This window comes from Urocitellus parryii, chromosome 1 (assembly GCF_045843805.1).
Source record: "Urocitellus parryii isolate mUroPar1 chromosome 1, mUroPar1.hap1, whole genome shotgun sequence".
Classification (NCBI taxonomy): Eukaryota; Metazoa; Chordata; class Mammalia; order Rodentia; family Sciuridae; genus Urocitellus; species Urocitellus parryii.
In genome coordinates, this window is record NC_135531.1 from 146,025,522 (window position 1) to 146,050,243 (window position 24,722).

At 39.5% G+C, this 24,722-nt stretch overlaps 1 protein-coding gene across 4 annotated transcripts in view; it reads right to left on the bottom strand.

Annotated features, from left to right (window-relative positions):
- The window catches only part of Ebf1 (EBF transcription factor 1), a 377,056-nt gene that overhangs the window by 349,146 nt on the left and 3,188 nt on the right, over window positions 1-24,722 (bottom strand). For all 4 annotated transcript variants that reach the window (XM_026388301.2, XM_026388300.2, XM_026388299.2 and 1 more), the window contains exons 4-6: window positions 24,105-24,160; window positions 13,591-13,664; window positions 3,984-4,052 (exon numbers count right to left, since the gene is read on the bottom strand). In XM_026388301.2, the coding sequence (XP_026244086.1) occupies window positions 3,984-4,052; window positions 13,591-13,664; window positions 24,105-24,160 (199 nt within the window). The remainder of the gene's footprint in view (window positions 1-3,983; window positions 4,053-13,590; window positions 13,665-24,104; window positions 24,161-24,722) is intronic.

The following is a 24,722-nucleotide window of genomic DNA, read 5'->3' on the forward strand; positions in this document are numbered from 1 at the left end:
CCCCCATCCTGTGCACTCTAGCCAGGAACTTCAGGGCTCTGTGTGAAAGGAACCCTATAGTACAATTCAGAGAAAGAAATGGTTTTGTAAAACTGACTGTATTCATCCTTGTCGTCACTCAAAGTTAATTTAGGAAAATAAAGAGTTTTGTGAAATGAATCAAGTAAGGAAGCTAATCTTAACTAACTAGATCTGGAACAGAACAGCAGTCTTTGCTTTTAATATATACATTTCAAGGGTATATTAAAAGAAAAAAAGTTTCCATATAGAAAAGGGAAAGTTTTTTATGGGTTCAGAAAAAAACTGGGTTCCCAGTTCAAACTTCCCTATGTGACTTTTGTCATTATCATCTTTTCTGATTCCTACAAAGTAAACCTAATTAAGAACCTCCCTCATTAGTCTTCCAGAAAAATTAGCACAGCTTATGCTAATTACTCCTGCAAAATTTAATAAACTCGTTGAAATGGGAATAGTCTAATGAGGTTTTATTTATTGAACTGAGATAACTCCAAGGAAAAAGGTTAGGACACAAGGATATCCAATGTAGTAATAAAACTACAATTTATTCAATTTCTAAACACGGATTTTTATTGCAAACCTTTTAAATTCAAATATGAGTTAGTGTGTGAATATGTTAAATCAATCTCCACCTTAATTCAATAACTGGAAGTCATTTTTTGCTATTTACTTTAACAATAATTACCACACATAGCCCTTTACCTCAATGATAATGAAATTTGCTGTTATTAGTTTCTGGTCATCGGCTATTAAACATAACACATCTGACTTTTCCCACGTCTGCACAGCCCAAATATCTGGATCACTGGGCACAGGCTGGGTTTTGTGATTCATACTCAAGCCATTTGGCATCTAGCAGAAAAGTATCCCAGCAGTCAACTCCAGATGTACACTTCCTGCCTTTTACCTAAATTTTCTATGAACTTTTTTGAAGTGACTTGATAACTTATCACAACGGTGAAAAAGAATTTGGGTCCTATTTTTCTGACTTTGTAGCATGCCACTGGAAGAAATTAGAAACTCATTTTCTAAGTCCCAGGACACAACTGCTGATTTTGTTAACTCTACTTTTTGATAAAATATTCCAAGCTGATGACCCCAAATCACTGACAGCAAATAATGCAGCCAAAATTAAACACAGAAATAGCTTGCCCTGCACCATGGCTGTATGACCAGAAAGCGTCTTCTATCTCTCCTATAAATAGTTTTCCTGAATAACCACTGCTAAAAGTCTTTTGACTGATAAAAATAGCAGTGTTCTTCCAAATTCCGAAGGACAAGCAAGGAAGCTAAAAATTATTGGTGCTCAAAAGGTGACTGCGTGTGAAAACTATGCTAAATCCCAAGGCAATGACTGCCTGCACCCTCAGCTCTATAATTACATATTGTATGCATCTTGTAAAAACAGTCACTACTGCTCCTGAAAGCAGGCCCATTAGCCTATTTTTGCAAAATATTCAAGGATTTGCATCCATAAATCTGAAAGCAAATCAGACTCTACGCACGTAACAGATATTATGCAATCAGTAATATAGAATGAAATTGGGAACTATGAAATTCAAACACGGTGGCCATCATGTTTCCTTCCTTTGCAGCAATTTCATGGAACTGAAAAACCTCCTTCTTCACAAACGTTATTTTCTTGTTGTTATTTTCTGTTGTTGTTAAAAATGGAAGTTTCACATATCAGCCCAGAAGGGACCAGAGTTTTTAAAACCCTTGGCAGACTGGAGGACAAATAAATTCTGAAAACTCGGATGCAAATAAAAATAGCTCAATGGGGTTTTGCCTATCAACTGGTATCGCCGCATGAAAAGATAGTTCATATGAGACGGTGGCAAGAGGCAGCAAAGGAACATATGGTGGGACCTGTGCACAAACACTGTGCTCCAGCCGTTTTTTAAAGTTCTCCTACCTTCAGAGACCAAGATTAACGACACAGTGTTTTCTACTTTGTCCAACCAAAAGGAGGGAAAAATGAAAAGGATAAATGTCATGAGTAATATCTCTAAAGCCACCAACAGCATAAAGTGCATACTTATTTTGCCTAAATTGTTTGAACTATCCCAGCCAAGAAAAGGTTTTAAGTACCCTACTGGGACAGATGCGAGGCGGCAGCAATAGAAGCCACACTAATGCAATCCAGGTAACACAATCCTGTTTCAAAAACACGGGCCGGCTAATTACAGCACTGCTGAGTCAAGTTTCTTAGCCATCGAAGCCCACAGGAACAGGTCAAATCAAATGTTATTCAAACCACAGTCATATCAACCTTCTATATCAGAGTCACAGCTTAAAACCAAACGAAGAACTTGAAAGCTTAACCCATTCACAAGCAAAAAAGTGTTTTCGTTGCGGGTGGCAAGGTGAAGTCCTTGTCATCATTTAAACCAAAAGGAACCGTGTGGCAGAACGAGTTTCAAAGTTTGGAGGACTATTTGGGCTAGTCCTTTGATCAGAACGCTTTCTTTTTTAATAAAAGGGTAAGAAAAACTTGCTTAAAATAAGAAGTGGTATTTTGAAGAGGTATATCTAGTGGAAACAAACAGCATAAAGCTTATATTTATTTTTTACCTTATTCATTTGAAGACTTTTATCTTCCATGGCAGCAAAAGCAATTATTTGAATGGCATACCTGCTCTGACAGATAAACGTGTCCCTAATTCTACAGGCGGCACACAACAGCACTGTACGTTAAAACTTTCACATCGCTTAACTTTCAATCAAGTATATTATTAGTCACACCTGTATTTTTAATGACTATGAGGGAGAGGTATTTTATCAAAGAACCCAATTGAAATGTAATTTTGATAAAGCTACTTGGCAATTGGTATTGGGTTAAAGTCTAAAGAACCACATAGATTGAAATCAACAATCTTTTGATTGTTACGATGCAGCAAAACCTTGAGGGTTTTTTTTTTTCAGCTGCAAAACCATAAATGGAAGAGCAAAAGAGGTGAAGAATTTGAAAGACAAAAAGTGGTTTATTTCTTTGGTGGTAGTTGCTGCTGTCATCAAAAATCAATATGACCACAACCCCAAAAGGGACTTTTGTGTGACTGTTGATTTCCTCAAGGAGGGGATCAGTCAGTCTTATCAGCAAGACTTTTCAGACTAGCAGAGGATGCTGGCTGTCTCCTGCCTGCCGACTGACAGTATCTATAAAGCTTCCAGGCCATTTAACTCCCAATGAGTAATGCCATGTAACGAATGGTTTATCATACATGTTTCCATACAATGAATTTCAATAATTAAAATGTAAAATGAATATTTGGAATGCAACTCTGCATAATGTGTGCACACACTGATTCAAAATTGCACCGAACGACTAAAACAGATTTATTGTTCTACAGTGATTTACTTGGTCATGTCAGATTAGTAATATGGATCTGTTTAAAAACACAATAATTAAGACAAGCAGGATAAATTAATCAACGTACAATACAGTATGAGCTGCAATCAAACCCTGAAAATAACGGTAGAAAATCTCAGTTCACAGATCTCTTTAAACTGCTTTTATGCATAAATAAAACCTTAAAATGTAGATGGATTACGTCCAACAGAACTACTGTAGCTAAAAGTGATAATGATTCAAACATTTTTCAAATAAAAGTTAAATATTTATAAGCACCCAACCACATTTCATAAATCACAAACTATTATTATTTTATTTCTGAAGCTTCCTGGCACAGCATGAGGACTGAGCCACAGAAAGTCAGGAATGAAAAAAATATTCCTTTAGGAGCATGAATCAGACACCAGACCGAAGCAATCCAAGAAACAGGCCTCCAAAGAACATTCCACATGGCTTTCCCAGGGATCACGATCGTTCGGCGCAACTCAAGTCAGGACCAACAGGCAAACTTCCCGAGACGTGAATTCCTAACCCTGGCCCACGAGCCACACGGGCAGGTGTTTCATTATAATCAGGAATAAGAATCCCAGGAAAGAAGAGTGGTCCCTACCTGTCAATTATCACTGGATCTGAGGGAGTCTCATTTCGGTTGCCACAGCTTTTCTTGTCACAACAGCGGCTGTGGAGCAAAAGCGAAAGGATTTAGTACAATCATTACAATGTAAAATCATCATTTAAGCAGACAGAAGGTTCAAATTGCTGGGTTGCAAATGCTAGAATTACCACAAAGCCATACCTGGCAATCAACGGATCCCTGGGACAGAAAATTCTATTTGGGTCACCTATGGGTTAATGACCAGGCTTAACCTCTCCCTGAACAGAGGAGAAGGGAGGGAGAGGGGCTCTCCCCGAGCCACGAGTGACAGCCCTAAGATGGGGTCTCTCCATCACTGCCCGCAGTGTTGGCAGAGTTCAATGTGAAGTGCATTGTTATTACATCCATCCAATGAGAATAGTCAAGGTTGTGGGTGGCTGGAACGTTCTTCCCTCAAGATCACACTAATTGTGTGGAACGCGTCAATAATGAGATATGAGTGATTTCTCCCCCTCCAGTCACTCTGTATTAAGTGGATTCCTTTTTCTTCTCCTTTCTCTTTTATGGGCGACATCTCCTTCAACCCCAGCCTTACCCCAAATCCTAAAGTAGTTAACTGCTTGCTTTTGAATCATCTGCATGAGGATAAAGGCAAAACATAATGATTAAGACAAGGGAAAGGCAACATAAAGGAAAGTGGGGTTCGCAGGCACAGTCCTCTAGGTTTGGGGGACAACACTGGCCACCACTTAAGTGTTCTGGAAACCGTATGGACGGTGCATCCCAAGTTAGCACAGCCCTGACGGTGACCACTCTTGATCAGGTCAAAAAGAGAAAAGCCATGGGCAAAGAAAGCACCCATAACCCAAACCCTACCCACTTGTGACCTGAAGGCTGCTGGTGTTTTTTGAAACTGAGAAGCTTGTAAAGGATGAAAGATTCGTGTTTTTGAAAATACCCGTGGCCAGCAGAAAACTATCCATTGGAGACTTCTTTGCAAATAACAAACGTGTCCGCTTGCTGGTTACACCCAGAGTTACACTATGGAAGCACATATTAGTTCAGTTAAAGTGGGGAGGTTATCCAAGGGTTAGACTTCACCATCCACCACAAGCAAAATATGCACTTTTCTCTCACCCTCTTACACGTGCTTGGGTGTACACATACACAAACACACACTTGTCATTTAGTGAACATGCAGCCCAAATTTAGAAAGATGCTGGAGAGAATCAAACATGGAACTTCAATTTTAGGAGCCACAAATATTCTATACAGGGAATCTTTCACCAAAATTGGGAAGTCTCTTTCCCCACTGTAACTATATCTCAGAGAAAGTGAATCAGCTAATTTTGCTTGTGCCTCCTGTCCTCAGAAAGCAATGGTAAGAATTCTATCTCCTTTGTCAAAGCCCAGCTAAAAACCACTCCACCCACCTGATCCCTTTCCCTTTCTGATTCAGAGGAAACTATTTCCTCTAGGCCTAAATTCTGCTATACCAGTGCTTTGGGTATGGAAAGCCTAAAGTGTCCTGATATTTAAGAGACAGATAAGGGAAAAAGAAAGTAGGAAGCACAAGTAGCCAGAGTTGCATGTTCAAAATATATATATATATTTTTTTTTAATTAAAAGCTAAAACTCCCAAACAACAGAGATTAGAAATGCTGGCTCCGGAATGAGACAGAGCAAGTCCTTGAGCAAGGGACTTCACCTCACAGTCTTAGTTTTCTAGTTGGTAAAATGGGGCAATTTGGGCACCCACCCCTAAGTGCTCAAGCACAGATTTGATGGAATCGAGACATAAAGCCTGTGCCCTGTGCCTGGCCTACTATGAGCCCTAGAAGGGCAACTTCACTACCAATCCCTGTGCCAGCCTCCTTCAGCTACATCTTCTCCAAGTCTGAGCAACTCTGCCCTGAACTCTGTAGAGGCAGCCAGTCTCCAAAGCCAGGCCATCAGCAGAGCCCAAATCTCCTTTATTTTGGTTGGTGGGGGAGGGAGGACGGATGGAGGGAAGGGCCTATTTCTTCTCCGTTTTCTTTTTCAAAAACCGCCTGTGAACGATGCAAGTCCCTGGTGGTCACACTCTCACAAGGTTCCTACCTGGATGAAATGCTCTCTCAGGCCTCTTCCAACAACCCTTTTGGATTCTTTCCCTCTCTACTGCCACCATCATCAGCCCAGCCACTTTCATGTCTCTCTTGAGCTCCCACAGTGGCTTCCCACCTGGTCCCACCATTGCCACGGTGACTCCTCCAACAGCCAGAATGATCTTTTGAAAACATCTATGGGACGTGTCACTTCCTTGTTCCAGGCCTTGGAAAGGCTTCCCAATGCACTTAGAACAAATCCATGACTGGGTGCCGTGCCAGACCACCTCCCCACCTCCTGCCCCTTCTCTCCAGCTTGCCAAGCTCCAGCCTCACAGGCCAATTTCAATCCTCCCTGATGTGCTGTGTTCCTTCAGCCCTCGGGCCCAGGCCTGCGCAGGCCTCTCTGCTGGCCAATCCCATCTCCATCCCATCCCCAGTCAGTCAACCTCTCCTTGACCCTCAGAGCTCAGCCTACTCCTCCATCCTCAGAGAGTTTTGCCCTGACATCCACTCTTCATCTAAAGTAGGCTCCTCTAGAGTGTTTTTCTTGTAGGGCACTGGATACAATAAAATTACATTTTTGGGTGTGTATTTTTGCATCTTTCCTTAGATTTTTCTCCCTCTCTCATTCTCCTTCTCCTGTAACTCATGTGCTTCGTGAAGAAAGAAAATGTCAACTTTACCTTCCTAATGAGTAGCATAAATCCTGGGATTGAATAAGAAAGCTCAAGTATTAGGTAATCAAAGGAATGAATGAATGAATGAATGAGTATGATATGCTGAGGGACAGACAATCCAGGGGAATAATAAAGGACAAATAAAGGGGCCAAGTGACCCTCCAGGTAGACATTGCTAAGGGAAGGAAGGTTCACTCCACACCACACATCTGCTAACCCATTCCCCAAAACAAGTGCCACACTAGGCTTGAGGTGTGTCCCTGGACTTCAGCATGGTCCTCATCTCCTTAAAATTAAAATACCCCTGAGAGCAACCAGTTACATTGAACCATGCCTCTATGCTGTGCCCTGAGGGACCAAGGCAAACAGGCAGATGCAAAGAACAGAAGTGTAGAAGGAAGGATAGAACAGGAATGAAAGAGGCAGAATGAAGAAGAGGAGAATACAAATGAAGGGGACCAGGGTCACTTAATGCTCATAAAGAGAACTTCATGAACAGTATGAAGAATAGCTCAACAGGCTTCATGTTTCTTGAATCACTTCAATGTATCACACAGCCATATTGTGGGTGTGTGTGTGTGTGTGATGTGTGTATAAGTACATACCCATATTTGTGGAATATATGGAATTCTATGCATCATTAAAAAAAATAAAGGTGGGGTCTGGTGTGCTATCATGGAAAGAAAGTGTACATTGTATTATGAATTGAGGGAACCCAGTTGCAGAATAATGTGCATAATATAATCCCATTTCTGGAAGAAAAATGAAAGAGTGCAAGAGAAAGGGAGGGAAAAGAAGGGGGAATTGTTCACTAGCCTGGCTGACCCCTCACTTGGCACAGGATTCTAGACATCTCCCTTTGTCCCTGACGTCCCGCGCTCCCAAGTGCCTCAGCCTGCCGTACCTCTCTTGGCAATACCATGCTGTATTTCATATTGATTTGTCTTCTTTTGTGGTCTGTCTCTCTCACTTGAATTTAAGCCACACAAGCACAGAATCTTAGACTGTTTGGTCCCCCTCTACATCCCCAGAAAACTGGAACTGAGTCCAGCACACATGACTTCAGGAATCATTTTCTAATCAATTAATAGGATCTTCGAAGAGTTAACCTATGGGCAGGGGGTGAAAGAGGCAATGGGGAAGACTGGAGGAAGTTTTATTTTCGTGATATTTTAGTGTTCTGTTTTGTGTTGTAAAATTAGTTTCCTAATAAAAAATTAAAAATCAACCACCATTAGGAGAAAGAAGGTCTTTCTTAATGCTAAGCTGCTGCCTAGCCCTGTGGCTTCCTAGATTCCTCCATTCCCATGACAGTATCTCTTGTCCATTGGGTTCTTCCTCCTACTCAACTCAAAAGAAGAAAGATGGGCTCCCATCTCCAGTGCACACAAGACAGGCATTGACCCTGGAGGACCAGTAGTTGAAAGGAGAACAAATTCACTGATGCTTAAGGCATAAGAGGCCTCATACTGAAACAATCCAATAAATGAAACCGCTGTAAAGCACTTTCAGGGAAAAGTCACTGTGTTAATAAAAGGAAACACAGTGCTCATTATACCTCATTACCCAGTGAGACCCTCATTCATTCACAACCCTGTCTTTTAGGCTCCTACTATATACGCCTGCAAGGACATGGCATATGCTCCCTAAAGCAGGCATCTTGCTGGGGGGGGGGGGGGACACGGAGCTTGGAGTTTCCTAATTTACTTTGTCACCAGAGCAGGATTTCCAGAGCAGGCAGTTGCCACGGCTCTGCTCTTTACATCCCTTCCAATCTGCAACCCAAGTAACAGAGGAGAGCCATGTGGCCAGCCAGAGCAGGGGGTCCCTCGCACCTGGTAAGGTATGCACATTGTGGACTAGAGCAGCAGCCCTTTCTCCAGCAGGACCACCATCTCCCAAACAGCTCAAGCAGAGTAAAGCCAACATAGAAGCCTCTGCCTTAATAGCCTGACACAGGCGGTGAATTTCTAGGGAACTGACTCACAGCTTCATAAATCAGATCAAGAGACACCTAAATGTTCCCTAATCATGGGACCTGTGGATCCTCATCTTGGACATGGAACTTCTTTCTCTCAAGAGAGACACTTGCAACTGGAGAAAAACATCATTTCAAACCCAGCTGCACAATAAGAAACAAGATGTCTTCCCTACTAGCCACGCATGTGGTGCAAGTCTATAATCCCAGTGGCTTGGGAGGCTGAGGCAGGAGGATCACAAGTTCAAAGCCAGCCTCAGCAAAAGTGAGGTGTTAAGCAACTCAATGAGACCCTGTCTCTAAATAAAATACAATACAGAGCTGGGGGTGTGGCTCAGTGGTGGAGTGCCCCCAAGTTCAATCCCTGGTATCCCCCTACCCCCCCAAAAATATGTCTTCTGTACTTACTACAGCAACTAAAGAATGAAAATAGATGAATAATCTGATTAAATTGTAAGGGTGGCTAGTTTCTAAGGAAGCCAAAACATAAAGAGACTCTTCTATCCTCTGTCCTCTATCTCCCTCCCATCTCTTAAAGTATAAAGGTCCAACCTCTGCCTCACCTGGAACTTCCCCAAGGATTCCTCTTGTTGAGCATCTGTGACTCCCCACCCCTATTTAATTCTTCATTAACCTATTTAATGGTTTAAAAACATTGTCAAGTTTTCCCAGTCTCAATAAAGCAAAACCACCAGCCCAATAAGCTGTCATATAAGACACAGCTCCTACTTGAGCCTCCTCTCTTAAAGTGTTCAGTGAACTGGCAAGAAATAAAAAGAACTTATCTCAAAAAGGGAAGTTGTCCATATAACATGGGCTGGAGAGATCCACATGGGTGTGAAGACTCAGAAGAGCACCAGAAAAGTGCCAGTTCACTGAACACTTTAAGAGAGGAGGCTCAAGTAGGAGCTGTGTCTTATATGACAGCTTATTGGGCTGGTGGTCCAGGTCACAGGTACACCCAACTGCAGACCACTCCACACAGAAATTCTGCCTGACTTCCAACATTCCTTCATGCACCTGTTAAAATCCCTCATCCAGCTCCCCGCTCCTGTGACCACCTACAAGTATTTAGTCCCTCTTCTGGACAGGCAGAGCTCTCTACCTCTACCTTTTATCATATGCAACCCTTTCTAGGGTGAAATCTAGCTGTCCGCTTACAGGTCTCAGCTTCCAGGTGAACTACAGCTCTCTTACTGTAGGATCCAACTCTATTCCTTGAAGATTTGCACATAGAAGATGCTAAACAAATGAATGAAGGCATCCTTAACCACCAAAATGGGAATGCACAAAGTCTTTTCTTGCTTCAATACATAGTTCACTTCCTTTCAATAATCTCGTCATCATTCACCCTGAGAAATGATGTGTCAATATTTAGCTAAACACTGCAGATATTGCTGATACTGCTTCCATTAATACTATATATTACTAAAAATAATAATAGACATTCATTATGGACTGTATCAGGCACTATGATAAGCAATTAGAAGGATTACAGCATTTAATCTTCACCACCACATGGGAAAGTTAATATTAAAACCTCAAAGAGAGCCCCAAAGGAAGCACAGTGTATACAGGATGTCACCCAAGTGGCCATGGCTCAGACCAAGGGCTAGGCCAACTTCTCTGAAGAGCCAGGCTCTAGTGAGTGTCTAAAGGAGGAAATCAGACTAAGCCAGTAAAAGAGGAAGCAAGAAAAAGTACATCAAGGTGCAGGGCTAGCTTTGAGAACACTTGGTCATACAAGTAACCAAGCTCTAAAAACTGGAAGAATGCTTTCCTAAATTGGGAACCCACCCACTGCCATTGTCCTGTGTACTACAAGTGGAGAAAACCTACTTCATCTAGCCTTCCCCAGATCACTGAGAACTAGGTTCACCTACTGGGTAGAACTCCTATTTTCCAATCACATTTAAACACTGGATGTCAGGATGCCTTTAGAAGCAAATCTCTTCTAGAATCTTACTCTAAAAAGTCATTCATGGATTCATATTATTTGCAGAACATCACCACCAGGTATCAGTATAATGTAATCGGGATTGGTATGCCAGATGCCGATTCACCAAAAAGGCAGAAACTCTCCCAGAATGCTGCAGAAGAGCTCCATGTCATCGTGCAAGAAAGGTTTGTCTCCAAGTGGTAACAATTATGATCCAATGGTGGCAGTTCTTTTAGCCAGCTCATGCAATGGGGTCAGCTTTTCTACAGAACACAATAGGTTTTAAAATTTGCAACACCTCAGATATAACTCTGTTTTTCTTTTTCTTTTCTTTTTTTTTCCTTTGCTTGCAACAAAACAGAATCATACCAAGCCCTTTCTTGTCGATCTAAATTCTGTGTCTCCTTTACCATAGCCAACGTACTATAAATATACAGCTTTTGTGACATCAACGCAAAGTTTTATTGTGCAGTTAGCTTTGATAGAAAGCACTGCAGAAAGTTGTTTAGAAATTAAATATCTAAAACAAGCTATTTTAAAATCCAGGGCCCTCACTATTTCATGTCTGCAATGAAGAAATTTCATCTTGGGGAGAGCAAGCTGTCTTTCACACCATATGGCTAATGGTGGTGCATAGCAATTAGCCAGGCTGATTAATGGTGAACAGACTCTAATTTTATGCTTATAATTGAGCCTGCATTTGCACCCCTGGTGCAAATTCAGCACATCCCAACTTCCACTTACAACAGGCAAGAAATCAAGAGAAATAGGATGGTGTGGAAAGTGAGATTTTTTTTTTCCTAAAGCCCCCTAAAGAGCATCAGATTTGCAATTTAAAAGACTGTTAGCCACACAATAGATGACAGGTTTGTGTAATGGGGTCATGGCGGCCTGGTAAACAAACAGTACCCCTTACACATCTATAGGCAGCCAGGAAAACTGTAATCTGTAACATTAGCAAGATGACATTTTGAATATGGCTTTTCCCTCTTAGCCTCCTGGTACAAACAGCATCGTTTGCCGTCAGTGGCTTGAGAATTTTATTTTTGCTATTTTTATGTTTCTGAAAAATAGAGAGAACATCAGCAATAAAGCACACCAACCAGCATAATAAAGCACTTTGGACCAATGAATTTTAAAAACAAGAAAAATATAAACTGCATTAATAGAGGGTAGGCCTGTGTGTGAAAGGAATAATATATCTTTAAGCATTTCAAAAACAGAATTATTTCTAGCATAGACCAAACGTGCAGATACGAGATGCAAATCTATGATGTATAGATATTATTTGGCCTACTGGTTGAGATCCATCTTCCTGTCTCTTTTCTATTTTGCTAGAATCACACATAGAGGAACACGGAAAATTCAGTCTAATGACATGCTAATTGTAGGAAGCTAAAATAATAGAGAGATGATGGGAAAACAGGAAGACAAAGGAGGTCACATTTTAATGCTTTTCAAAATGGATTTTACTCATTTAATTCTGAGAGGTGCAACTCAGCTTTATTATACAATCATTATATGCAGCATAACCCTAATTTTGGCCTCATCATAAAACAAATCCATGACCACATTTTTGGATTCTGCTACTGCTTTAGAGAAAACAACATATTTTTGGAATAATTAACAAGTTGTACAGATCACTGAAGTGGAAACTTGTGAAAGTTCTATATATTTTGAAATAATATATTAGAAGCATTTTTTTGAAAAGGAAAAAATGAAATTTTTATAGACATGGAAGAAGTTAATATTTGGGATTTCACTCAGGAAGCACATTAAGCCCTTGAGTTTTATTTCCACCTGTAGAGTCTTAAGATGGCTTTCCCCCACAAGTCCATGAGCAGCATATAAGGGCCACCCATGCTGAGGTGGCAGCTGAAGTCCCAAACCAATTGGTCAGTAATAGTAGTGGCACGCCTTATGCCAGGAGGAGGCTGCGTAGCTAATAAAGCAATTAGTAGCCTCTCTCTGATGCACAGTGGCATCTAAATGCTTTATCCAATTATTCAGAATATATTGGGAGCAAAGTGCTGGTATTATTTTACAAAGAATAAGAATAGGAGTTAAAAGGCTATTCCCTGGTCTATTCTCTCACATGTGGAGGTACCAAAGGTCTCATCCCTGTTTTCAAATGTAGCTTTAGTCCGATTGCATGCAAAAGTAAAAACATGAGTAGGATAAATTTTTGGACTTTTTCGGGGTTCATCTTTGCTATCCTTCCAAAGGCTCAAAGCTCACAACCTCTAAGAAATATTCGCTACAACATCAATTACAAACAAAGCAGCTAAGAGATAAGATGTAAGGGGAAAAAAAATCACATTCAGTTTAAGGAGAAATGATGTCTAAGTACAGATGTTCATTCTGGGGGTGGGGATACACTTGACCACTGAGCCACCCCAACCCAGCCCTATTTTGTATTTTATTTCGAGACAGAGTCTCACTGAGTTGCTTAGCACCTTGCTTTTGCTAAGGCTGGCTTTGAACTCACAATCCTCCTGCCTCAGCCTCCCAAGTCGAAGATAGTCATATTTTTAAGTGGGAGAATTAAAAAGTAAAAACTATAACTTTCAAGTTTACCCAAACAGAAGCCTCTATGGCTTCAGTAGAATGCTTATTCATTTTACTAACAATGCAGTTGAGTGCCTATATTAACATTAAAAGGGTTATATTGTATCTTATTCAATTGAAAGGAAGAAAGGGAGGACAGTGAGATATCAAAATGGAGTGGGTGTCTTTCAGAGCAAAATCTAATAAATAATTGAGAACCACTCTTACACGTGACACATGGACTGCCAAATACGTCTAACAATTCTTTTCAGATTGTCGACTAGAAGCAAGATAAATGTATACCCCCAAATCAAACTGAGCTCACTTACATTTGAGATACTAATTCATCTTCTCTTGGCTAATTAAAGAGAGAGACCAAGGTTTTTCTTACCTGCACATGATCTCATGTGTGAGCAAGACTCGGCACATTTCGGGGTTCTTGTCTTGGCCTTCATACACTATGGCCTGAAAGCAAAGGCATGATTTTTAGCTATGAATGGAACCAAGAAGCAGAACAAAAATTATCTCAATCAAGGTCGCCACTGCTGAGGACCAATTAGCCCTTAGGAGCCAGAACCTTGCTGAGCTGATGGTTTCCAAATACACTATTCAGGATCACCCCAAATTGAATGGATTACGATATGTCCTTCTCTGTCCTATCAACCACCTTATTATGATGCACATCTTTGGATCAGGGTTTGTGATGGACTTCTGTTGTCAAGACAACCATAATTCTTTTTTCAATTCAGAATAAAAATAAGCCTAATCAATAAGAAATAAAAACCCAGAAGACTGAATAGACTGACATACTATTTATTTAAATTACAGAAAATCATACAGTTGCCTCTTGCTTTACTACTCCCAGCCCCAAATTTTAGGGTTCTAGTGGGGAGCAGGAGAAAACAAGTGTGGGTGAAGCTAAGGCATCCACTCACTGACTGCATCCTTTTACAAAGGATTCAATTAATCAGGGAAAATCCCTCTTCCCACCATAGACTAAAAAAAAAAAAGGCTCTCTCACAGGGTGCACACCCACCCAAACAGGAATACTTGCTAGCATATGCTGGGTGTGGTGGTTAAGCCACAGAATTATCTCCCTACATTACAAATTGCCTCTCACTCTTAAAATCCCAAACCACCTCACCAGCCAAGATGTTTTTGTCTATTTTTGTAATGTGTGCACAAACATTTTGCTTCCACAAAGGTTCCCTTAGACCTCAGCTTCCTCACAGATCTACATGTTCATACCTGGCCCAAAGAAAAACACAGGGCTATTAGCAGCACAGGATTCTGCACAGGGATATTTTTAGCTAACTTAACACTGCATCACTGAATAATACTAATATCACACAGCTTCAAATCGTTAATAAAATTACTTTCACACATTCACATAACCCTCAATTTCTTGGTGACAAAACTTAAATTAGCCAGAGACTATTATGTAGCACATAAAAATGCTGCACCGACTAACTGGTAGTTGGCTCTAATTTACTTTGTTTTTGATGCTGGAACATTCAGAATATGCAAATGATGGGTACAGATTAAGACCCAGTGTGTAAAGATCCTTAGAAGAGATCCAGGTTATTATATCTAACCAGGTGGAAAAACAAACTTTGCAACAAAGTAAAAATTGAGGAGGAAATATTTCCTTACCATTGGCCCAATCAGAATCATTTTTTAACAGCTAGGCTATCATAACCATATAGGGTTTTTTTAAATATTTTTACTTTGACATAATAGTAGACTTACAGAAAAGTGGCAAGAATATGTAAAGAAGTCCAGAATATTTGCTGCTCAGAGTCCACAAATGCTTGCATTTCACTAAGTTGGCTTTATTCTTTTACCTTTCCTCCCTAAAAAAATGTTCAGTAAACTGCAGACATGTCCTCAATATTTCAGCCTGTATTTTCTTAATATGAGGAATTCTCTTACATAACCACCGTACAATTATCTACATCAGAAAATTAACATTGATACAATGCAATAATCTAATCTCTGGACCTTCTTGAGATTACCAATTACCCAATAATGTCCTTTACAGCAAAAGAAAATCCAATACTAATCACTGCATTCAGCTGTCATGTCTCCTCTAATATGAAACACTTGTGAGCCTTTGAATTTCTTGACATTGACATTTTCGAAGAATACGGGCCAGTCATTCTGCAAAACATCCCTCTATTTGGGTTGATCTGAGTTTCCTCAGGCTCAGATTAAAGTGATGTACTTCCGGGTGGGAATACTATGGGGGTGCTGGGGAACCCTCCCTATCAGGTCATGCTATCTACCAGTGCCACTACTGGCAACCTAATCTCTGACCATTTGTTGCCTGCCATTCACCAGAGATCATCTGCCAGATTTCCCCACTATAATGTTATCACTGTACCTGTGTAATTCATAACTATCTTCTGCAGACATAATCTACATTATGTTAATAACTTTTATGCCTCAAATTTTCATCCACTGTTCATAGCACACAGATGATTCATTCCTTTTTTTTTTTTTTTTTTTTTTTAATGAGGGTGCTGGAGATCGAACCCAGAGCCTTATTCATGCAAGGCAAACACTCTACCAACTGAGCTATATCCCTAGCCCATTTGTTTCCATATTCTTCAAAGACCTTTTCAAATTCCCAAGAAATTGTTTTACTCAAGAAAAATACGTTAACTAAAAATGCTCTGAAAACCAAAAAAAAAAAAAAAAGTCAGCCTGCTTTATTTCCTGTAATCATAGCTGAAAAAAAATTCTTAAAAAACAGTAAATTACTGATTAGATCTTATACATGGTGCTAAAAAATTCTAATGACGCATTTCTGCTAACTCCCATCATCACTAAATTCTTTGTATGTTCTCTTAATACTCTTGATAACCTTTGTTCCAACTTTAATATTTATCTTGAACTTGGTAAATAAATTCACAAATATTGGTGAGGTTTCCCTTACTGTTAAAATAAAAAAAAGTTATTTTGTTGTGTTTTTTTTTTGAGGGGGGGGTCCGTTAACTAGATTTTCTTATTCTGATTAGTTGTAAAAGATATGAATATTATTTTATTGAAGCTATGATTCCATTTAAATCAGTGGGCCCATGATATCTGATTAAAGTTACACTGCACTGCAAATATATGCCCATTCCCCCAAGCAAATAATATGGATCGCCAGAAGTCCCATGTTTTCTCTTTGGTAGCTGCACATCATTTGCTGAAGGCCTGGAGTCTCTGTAACACATCTCTATACCAAATACCAAACTGCCACTTCACTTCTGGCTGAAGAGTCAAAACAGAGAATCTTTCTCCAAATCAAGCATAGAAAAATGAAACCATGAGTGTGGATTTGCTTAGAAATAATTAGGAACTCTGGGGAGGAGTGGAGCTTGAAGTTTCTGCTCTCCTTCTTGCACATGGATAGAAGAATACTTCTCAACACTTAAAGGCAGAGAGAAAACAGTTGTTTTGTGACTTCTAAAATAAAAGCAAAGCAAAACTTCACCATGGACTAGGTCTGAAATCCTGTATCTAAAGTGAACTAGAACCTCACTGTAAGGGGGGTTAGCTTTCCAGTGGAATTCAAAGACAAAGCCACTCCAACCCCACCCAGCAGTTTTTGTTACTGCAGAGGCTTATTAAACACACACACACACACACACAGAGTCATCATATGGATCCTATGGGCCTAGAAGTCAACAGTGCAATGAGATCCAATATATAATGATATGATAAACTTATTTGAGTTAACATTTCTGAGACAGAGTGACAGCAATAAGACAGGCTTAAAAATGCCACCAAGTTCTCCCTTCAGCTTGCACCCCCAACTGAAAGCCCCTCTTCAAACTCTACCATCTATATTTAGCACGCACACATCAAAACTGGCTCAGAGCTAAGCAAAACTTAATGGGTTAAGCTCAGAAGGATGGGGATCCTCTCACACCAACTTAGGGGAAGTTTCTGCCATTCTTCCTAATTTAAATATGCACTTTGCAGGGTCTGAGTAAAGCTGGTCCAGGCTGGGTCAGCTGGGAGATCCCAGGAGCATATAAACAGCATTGACTATTTTAAGTGAAACCATTTTAATAGACAGCTGGTTTAGGGCCCAGACAATGGGACACCAAGAAGAAGGCTTATTGTCATCCTCCACAGTAAATCATGCGTCTGCTCCCTGGGAGGAAGGTATCTGCTGTGAGAGCGGCAAAGACAACAGTGGTTTAAATAAATCAATGTGTTTATCAGAAGTGAGGCTGAGAAGCCTGCTGCAAAGATGGGCAGCAGAGGGAGAGAAATTATACAAAAATATGTTATTTAAATAAATCAATTGACGGTGAATCAAGTTGAGGTTTGTAACTTAAGAAATAAAAAAATACAGTATCAAGTGAAAATGATGTTGACATTAATCCTGCCAATGGCAAATAAATCCCTTAAGGCAGTAGGAATGCATGTCCAGGAAGAAAAGTAAAATTGTAAATAGCAATAAGTTTATCTCAACTTGAAAATCCTGGTGACATTGATAAACAAAGTAGAGCAGATTTTTCTGATGCACCAGCCTTCCCTTTCTAAATAGTGTCCTCTAATGATCAGTCAGAAAATGAGATAGAAAATATTGTATGTTATTTTTAATTCCCTCTTTCAGATTGAGGGGGGTATTGTTTGTTTCTTTGTTTTTGTTTGGGGTTTTCCTTTTTTTTTTTTGTAATGAACTAAATAAATTCGAAAAAAAAAAAACAGGAGCTGTTAAACTTTCACATTCTTATGCAACAACAGTGCTGCAAGTTTTACTGGTAGAGGATAAAATACCATCAATTTCAAATGCTGGATTTATAAGTTAACCTGCAACATCTTTCGAAACCCGTTGCTCAAGACACTAAGTGTGCCTCAATTGCCACTGTTTTAGAGGGCACCTTTGAAGTCCAGGTTCACCCTTGCTTTTCTAAAGTATCACTGGCTCTTAAAAGTGAACTAAAACTTACTCTGGATAAAGACCACACAGTAAAACGAAAAATACTCAGTGAAAATACACCAGGATCACACTTCAATAGGATGCCAAAGGAAGTACAGAGAATTGAGCAGGGCTTCTCTTTGTTTACTTTTCTAATAGTTTTAACTCTTTGTGTTCCAGGCCCCCCCCCCAAAAAAAAGGAGCAAGGAGAATACTTTCGACATTGGCACAGCAAAATCTGAAAGGCTTTTAGAAACAAAATGCTTCCATGAGGAGCCTCTCTTAGTTTGCAACCAAACAACAGAAAACTTGTCATCTTTAGTTTAAAAAAAAATGAAGGAAGAGATAAAGAAAAAGGAAGATAAGAAAAAGGAAGATTATCTAAAACTAACAAAACTCCTACTTTTCCACTCAAATCAAAACTTTGAAAATTTTACTCTTTTTCCCATACACAAAATAAAAGGCCAAATTTAATTTGTCACCTTAAAGACTAAGTTCATGGACATACAAAGTACCTCCTTCACCCAGAAGTGAAATATCCTCTGAATATAAATTGTCAACACGCCTTTGGCAGCAAATTACAGAGAACTGAACTAATCAAAAAAATAATATGAACACCTACAATATCAATACACTATAATAATAATCATCACATTCAACCAAGTTGCACTGCTTGTCATTAAAAAAAAAAAAATCACTAGCTGATGTGGTCCTAGAAATTACTAGTAGGTAAAGAAGCCCTAGTTAAAAATTAAACTGTGCCAAAGAAAACCCTACAAACCTGACATTTCATAAACAATTGTGTCAGACAGCAATATGACATTAATAGTGGGATAAATTAAAATAAAAAATAAAATAAAATAAAATTATTTTGCTTCCATTAGCAACTTCTCTACTAGTGAACAAATCACAAAGATGTAATTTCAGCTCAACAGCTAAGCAGGCCCATTTTCAGAAGTGAATTTGGAAAGTTGCAAAGGAATTATATCATATTCAGTATGCTGTACAGTTACAACACAGCCCTGAATAAAAAGCCAATGTGTACCCAATGTAGTGGGCTTTAGAATGCATTTCTCCTGTCACAAAGAAACAAAACTCCTATGCTATCCAAATGCCCCAGAAAAAAATTTTTTTTAAATAAATCATATCAATTCCTCATTACATTTCTTTTCCTAACAGTAATAAAAGATATTTTGGTCATTTGGTAACTGAATCTATATCCATATTAATAAATACAATTGACTTCTTCCACCAATGAGCAATGATAATAATAGAGCAATGGTAATAATTATAATAATAATAATAATAAAATAATAATAAGAGAAGATAAGTTATTAAGCACTTAGTATGTGTCAGTCACTGTTCTAAGCCCTTTACATGTATGAATTAATTTAATTTCCACAGCAGAAGTTCCAGGTGAGTACTATCATTATTCCCATTAGTCTGGTTCCAAAAGCTTATATATTTTAATTACTTGCTAAGACCAAATCTTTCTTGCTCAACAACTATGTCAACAATTCACCAATGTCTAAACACTCCTTCATCCCTCTCAGCAATCTAAGTAAAGACAGACATAACAGACTGTATAGTCATACAAGTTCGATAAATGCATCCCTACTAATATGTTCGTTTTTAATGCTGTTCAAACATTCACATGGAAACAGCTCTAGCGTAAATATCCCCGAACAAATGGCTGTATATTATCCAGGAGGGAGCAGTTGGACCGCCAGACTGGGGAAGTACTAGGCCATCTGGCTCCGGCAATCTCTCCAAAACCATCAGCTTTGTTTTCACCCCCAGACTCCAAACAACACATTTTCCACTGTGATGAGTTTACATTTTCCCAAACACAGGTCCTGATCATGCATAAAAATTCCAAACTTCTTCATTCCTCTATGTGCAAGGAAATTTAAATCACCTGCATTTTTGACATGTTACCATAGGAGACAGAAAGCTGCTGAAATGTGGCCCTTGATTACAAACTTGGTCCAATCTTTTTTTGTTTCTTTCCTTAAATCTGTGGAAGAACCTCTCTGCTGGACTAGTGAATTTCTTGGGAGCTTACTGATATATTAAAAATGTGTTTATCTACCAATGAAGAGCCCTAAACTGAGAAGGTTGTTAATCAAATATGCATAGCTGTGGCAGGATATAATAAAACAATCAATAGGGAAAAAATGCACTTGCATCAATAACTTAAAGTACTGGGAATATCAAAACAATATTTAAAGAAGCCTGGCTGGGAGAAAGAATCTGACAGCATTTGATTATTGCACCTTGGACCCCCCATTGTGTGTCCCTCCAAAGCACATCTCCCACCTTTAAATCCATACATACAAAAGTTTAAGATGATAACTGTTTTCCTTTCTCAAAAAAAAAAAAAAAAGCTTTTGTTTGGGCAGGGAACATTTTGTTTTTGATAAGTTTATGAAATTTGATATTCTTTGAGTGTCACTGAAAAAAAATGTCACTCTTGAAGCAAGATGGTAGGAGGGGAGATAATAATGTTTTGGTTTTTAACTATTTAATGATAAATACCTCACTGAAGCAATCCCAGAATGTAATCATATTACAAGTAGTAGACCAAAATCTGAAATAAGGCATTTTGAAACTCTGACCTCCTCTGCTGGGTTCATCTGAACTTCTGCAGTAGATACTGTTACTTGGATGCAACAACCATAAACTTCTGGATCCTACAGGGCTCTTTTGCATGCTCACTAATAGAATACCAAAAACAGCAATGACATGAAAACAATCTATTTTTGGTCCGGCTAAACTTGGTTTTGAAAAACCCTTCCCAAAAGCAAGACTTTTATTTTTCCAGTTGGCCAACAATATTTTTAAGATATTATGTCCTATGAATTTTACAAAGAAGTCTTAGGTGTAAGGAGCCTCAGAGCCTTACACACTCACTTCTATTGAAGGTTCTCCTTTCCTGATAGAGTCCAAAATTAAGAGTCATTATCCAAAATAGTCTAATGAGACACTTTGAAAAGGTGTGAAACTCTGTGTCATATCAATACATCTTGGTTGATTGAATACATTTCTGTTTGATCTCAATGCTGCTAACTCAAGATCAAGAACAATCTATGAAAATGTAGAATGCACAGATAGTTTTGCATGTTGCCTGCCCAAGACTTCTTTTGAATTTTAATCCCAGCTTGGGAGTTAAGGATATGACATCATACATACAAAGCCATATCTCTACAACAAAAAATGTTTTGATAAACCAGCAACTAAGAAGACACTTGAATAGTGGCCAGGTATTCCCTCTACAATTTATGATGTCATCAGAACCCCTCACATCACCAGAAGTATTTTACTCTACACTCTAAAATCAAAATCTGGAGTCTATCAGGAAGAATTTCCCAGGGGAAATAAAAGTAACCATTTAATTAGTCAGTTCATATCAAGCCTTATTTCTGATTGAAAGGACCACTGTGTGTTTAAGTAAAATAAAAAAAAATGAAAGAAATTTAAAATCAGACTGGGCATTTAATTATAAAATAATCTCAAGCCGGATGAGGATTTACTGCTTTACTCTCTAAGGCTACATGTAAATATTATGTCACAGCTAAGGAAAGGTAGACTTCTTCCTGCTGATCTACCTGCTTTTTGGAGACTATTGTATTAAATGTATACACAAGTAGATAACCTACTTTCAAAACTGTTACAGCATGTAATCAAAGAATAAGCAAATGGATAATGAGCAAGAACTGACTTTCAAATCAAAAGCTACAGAGAAGGTGGTTATTTAAACAATTACTATAAAAACAAACAGGTATGTCTTGAAATATCCCTTTTCCTTCATATATTTTACACTAACTTAGACAATTACTAAATCTTTTCTTCAGGTTACTCTTCACCAAAATATATAATTGCATACATCTATAATTTTAACTTTCAGAAAGATGTCACATAGGGTGAATGCCTTTCTCAGATGAGCTATCATTAAAAATAAAACTATATCTTCTCACTCCTCCCTCCCACCCTCTCTCCTTCCCTTCTTCTAGAATTTATGATGATACAAATGATCGAAGAATGACTTTAGCTGCAGTTTCCTTAAGCTCTATGACCTTGTTAGTAAAGTATTTGACGTATTGTTTTATGAAAATCAAAAGATTATTCTCCCATCATAGTGTGTAAAAGTCAGTTCATTTCAGAATGGAAAAATCAATTCTGGCACATTTTGTTTAGACAGATCTAAAATAAAGTTTTGAGGAGGTTTAACTCATATAGAATCAGTTCAAATTTTGTGCTCCTTAAAACTGTGCTGCCTAGAATTAACATTTCAGTGGTCAATGTTGTACAATCAGGTCTTATATACTTATCTATGTCTATTAGCTTTTTATTAGTAAATCATAATAAATACATATGGAATATGAATTAAGTTTGCACTCTCCCCCTTCTTTTCCCCCTCTGATAAGAATGGCAGGAAAGGATATCCAGGGTATCAAAGACAATTTTTGAAAACAAAACTCCACTTAAGATATTTTTGTTTTGATATTGTTAAAAAAAAAATGTTACTGAAGTCAGGCTTTTGTGTTTCTGCTTGGAAAGAAAAAAAAAACTTACCAAAACACATAAACATATAATTATGCAAGATAATTATCCTATGCAATAATCAAATCCATTAAAGAAAATAAGACCAAGCCTGAAAGCATAAATGGGAATTTACTCTGATCTAACAAATAAGTAATGAGCAGAATCTTCAAGAAGGGCAAATCTTTTAAGGAAATAACATGAGGTCAATTTCAATAGATATATATTCTTCTTTAAAATACATTTCATACCCTCTTGTTTTCTACTTAGGTCACAATGAAATATGAGAGCAGTCATCGAAATTAGCTGTTATTAAGTTGGTTCTTGTTGAGTGTATTTTAAAATTACCAACAGCGAATTAATGTGCACTTTGGACAACATATTTAAGCCATGCATCTCTAAAAGCAGTTTTTAAATAAGCATGCATACCCTGATTTCAAGCTTTCTAAGCCAGCTTTTGAGAGAATATCACCTCCCTTATTTTAAAGGGAACATTTTAAAATAACAATCAAGTAAACAAGTTGTAACCCCCTTACTAAATGCTGATAGTATACAGTGAATAACTTTTCTCTTTGTTCTGATTTCTTTTCCCCCACCCTATAAAGCTGTCTTCCTATTTCTGCACTAAGTTCTGCAACTACCTAACCAGCTACTTCATTCTGAAACTAAACTTTTTCTTAAAATTAAGAAGGGGAGAGCTCCTGCGCCTCATTAAAATGTCAGGCCTCTCTTCTGACTCGGCTCATAATTGTATCTTTTAAACCATAACTCAACCTTAATGTATACTGCCTGACACCGCGTGTTGGGAGCTTAGGAAAATGCCGTCTATGTACCTTTAAGACCGCAAGCTCACTCATGCTGCCTGGCATCCTGCCAAACTTGGAGGCAAAAGCGGGAGGGTTTTTGCAAAATATCCTTAACAATTGTCGCTCCCTGTTCCAACTCTGCCCTCCACTACCACCCCCCTTAAAAAAAAAAAAATCTGTGGAGTGGTCATCTGTGCCTGGCCCTCTCGCCACTCCCGGAAAGCCGCCTTTGCCCCTAGCCTCCAACTCCTCAGCCCTGGGCCTCCCCTGCGAGGCCTGGTTGGCTTGGGTTTCAGAAGTTAAGCCCAAACCGCCCCAGAGCCCTTTGCGCCCCTTGGGGCTCTGGGGCCAAGTCAGAGGAAGTTCAGCCCCCATCCACTTCACTCAGCACCCTGAGGGCTCAATTCCCAAGGCCTGGACTTCCCTTGGAGGGAAGGAGACGTCGAGCTACGCTCTCCAGGCGGAGGCGCAAGTGCGCGCAGGGCTGGGAAGGCGCACCATCAGCGTGGTCCCAGGTCCACACTGGCCTGGAGGGTTTGAGTTCCCGTCCTCCCGCTGTGGAGCTACCAGCTTCTTGATTCCCCGGAAATTTGTGACCCCAGCGTCACCCCCACAGCGAGAAATTAAGAAACTTACTTGTTTGGTCATGGAGTCAATGAGGCGCACGTAGAAATCCTGCTCTGTCCTTATCCCTGGGGGAAAGAGGAGGAAACGAAAGAGAATTAAATGAGAAATGAGAGGGGATCAGTCGCGAGGGAAGGGGGCGATAATAACAAAACAAATCATAAGAACAACTAAAGTACACTCAACCACACCAACGGGGCAAGGGATCCCAGGCGAATCGGAACCCCCATCCCTGGAAAAGCACAGCCTGGACCTCCCTCCCCCAGCATCCAGAGAGTTGCCGCTGGCCTAGCCCAGGTGCTCTAAGAAGCTAGACATAAAGCCTGTAGCTAGGAATGGAGCAAGACCCCCAACTTGACTCTTCTTCCTTCCCAGGCAAGAGCCCTTCTGCGATCGCCTAGAGCCATTAAGGCCACCACCACTGCTAACCTCCGGCCTGAGGTCTGGGCCACACTTAAGGAACAGGCCTCAGAAAGGGGAGAAAGAAGGCAAGTGGCCCAGAGAAGACTGGGGCATGACACCTGGCCTCAAGTACATAATGGAGGGACAAAGCGGCCCTGAGGCCACTCCAGGCCTGTTCTGGTGAAACTTCCTAAGAGGAAACTTAGGAGAGGTAGGTTCACCTGCAGG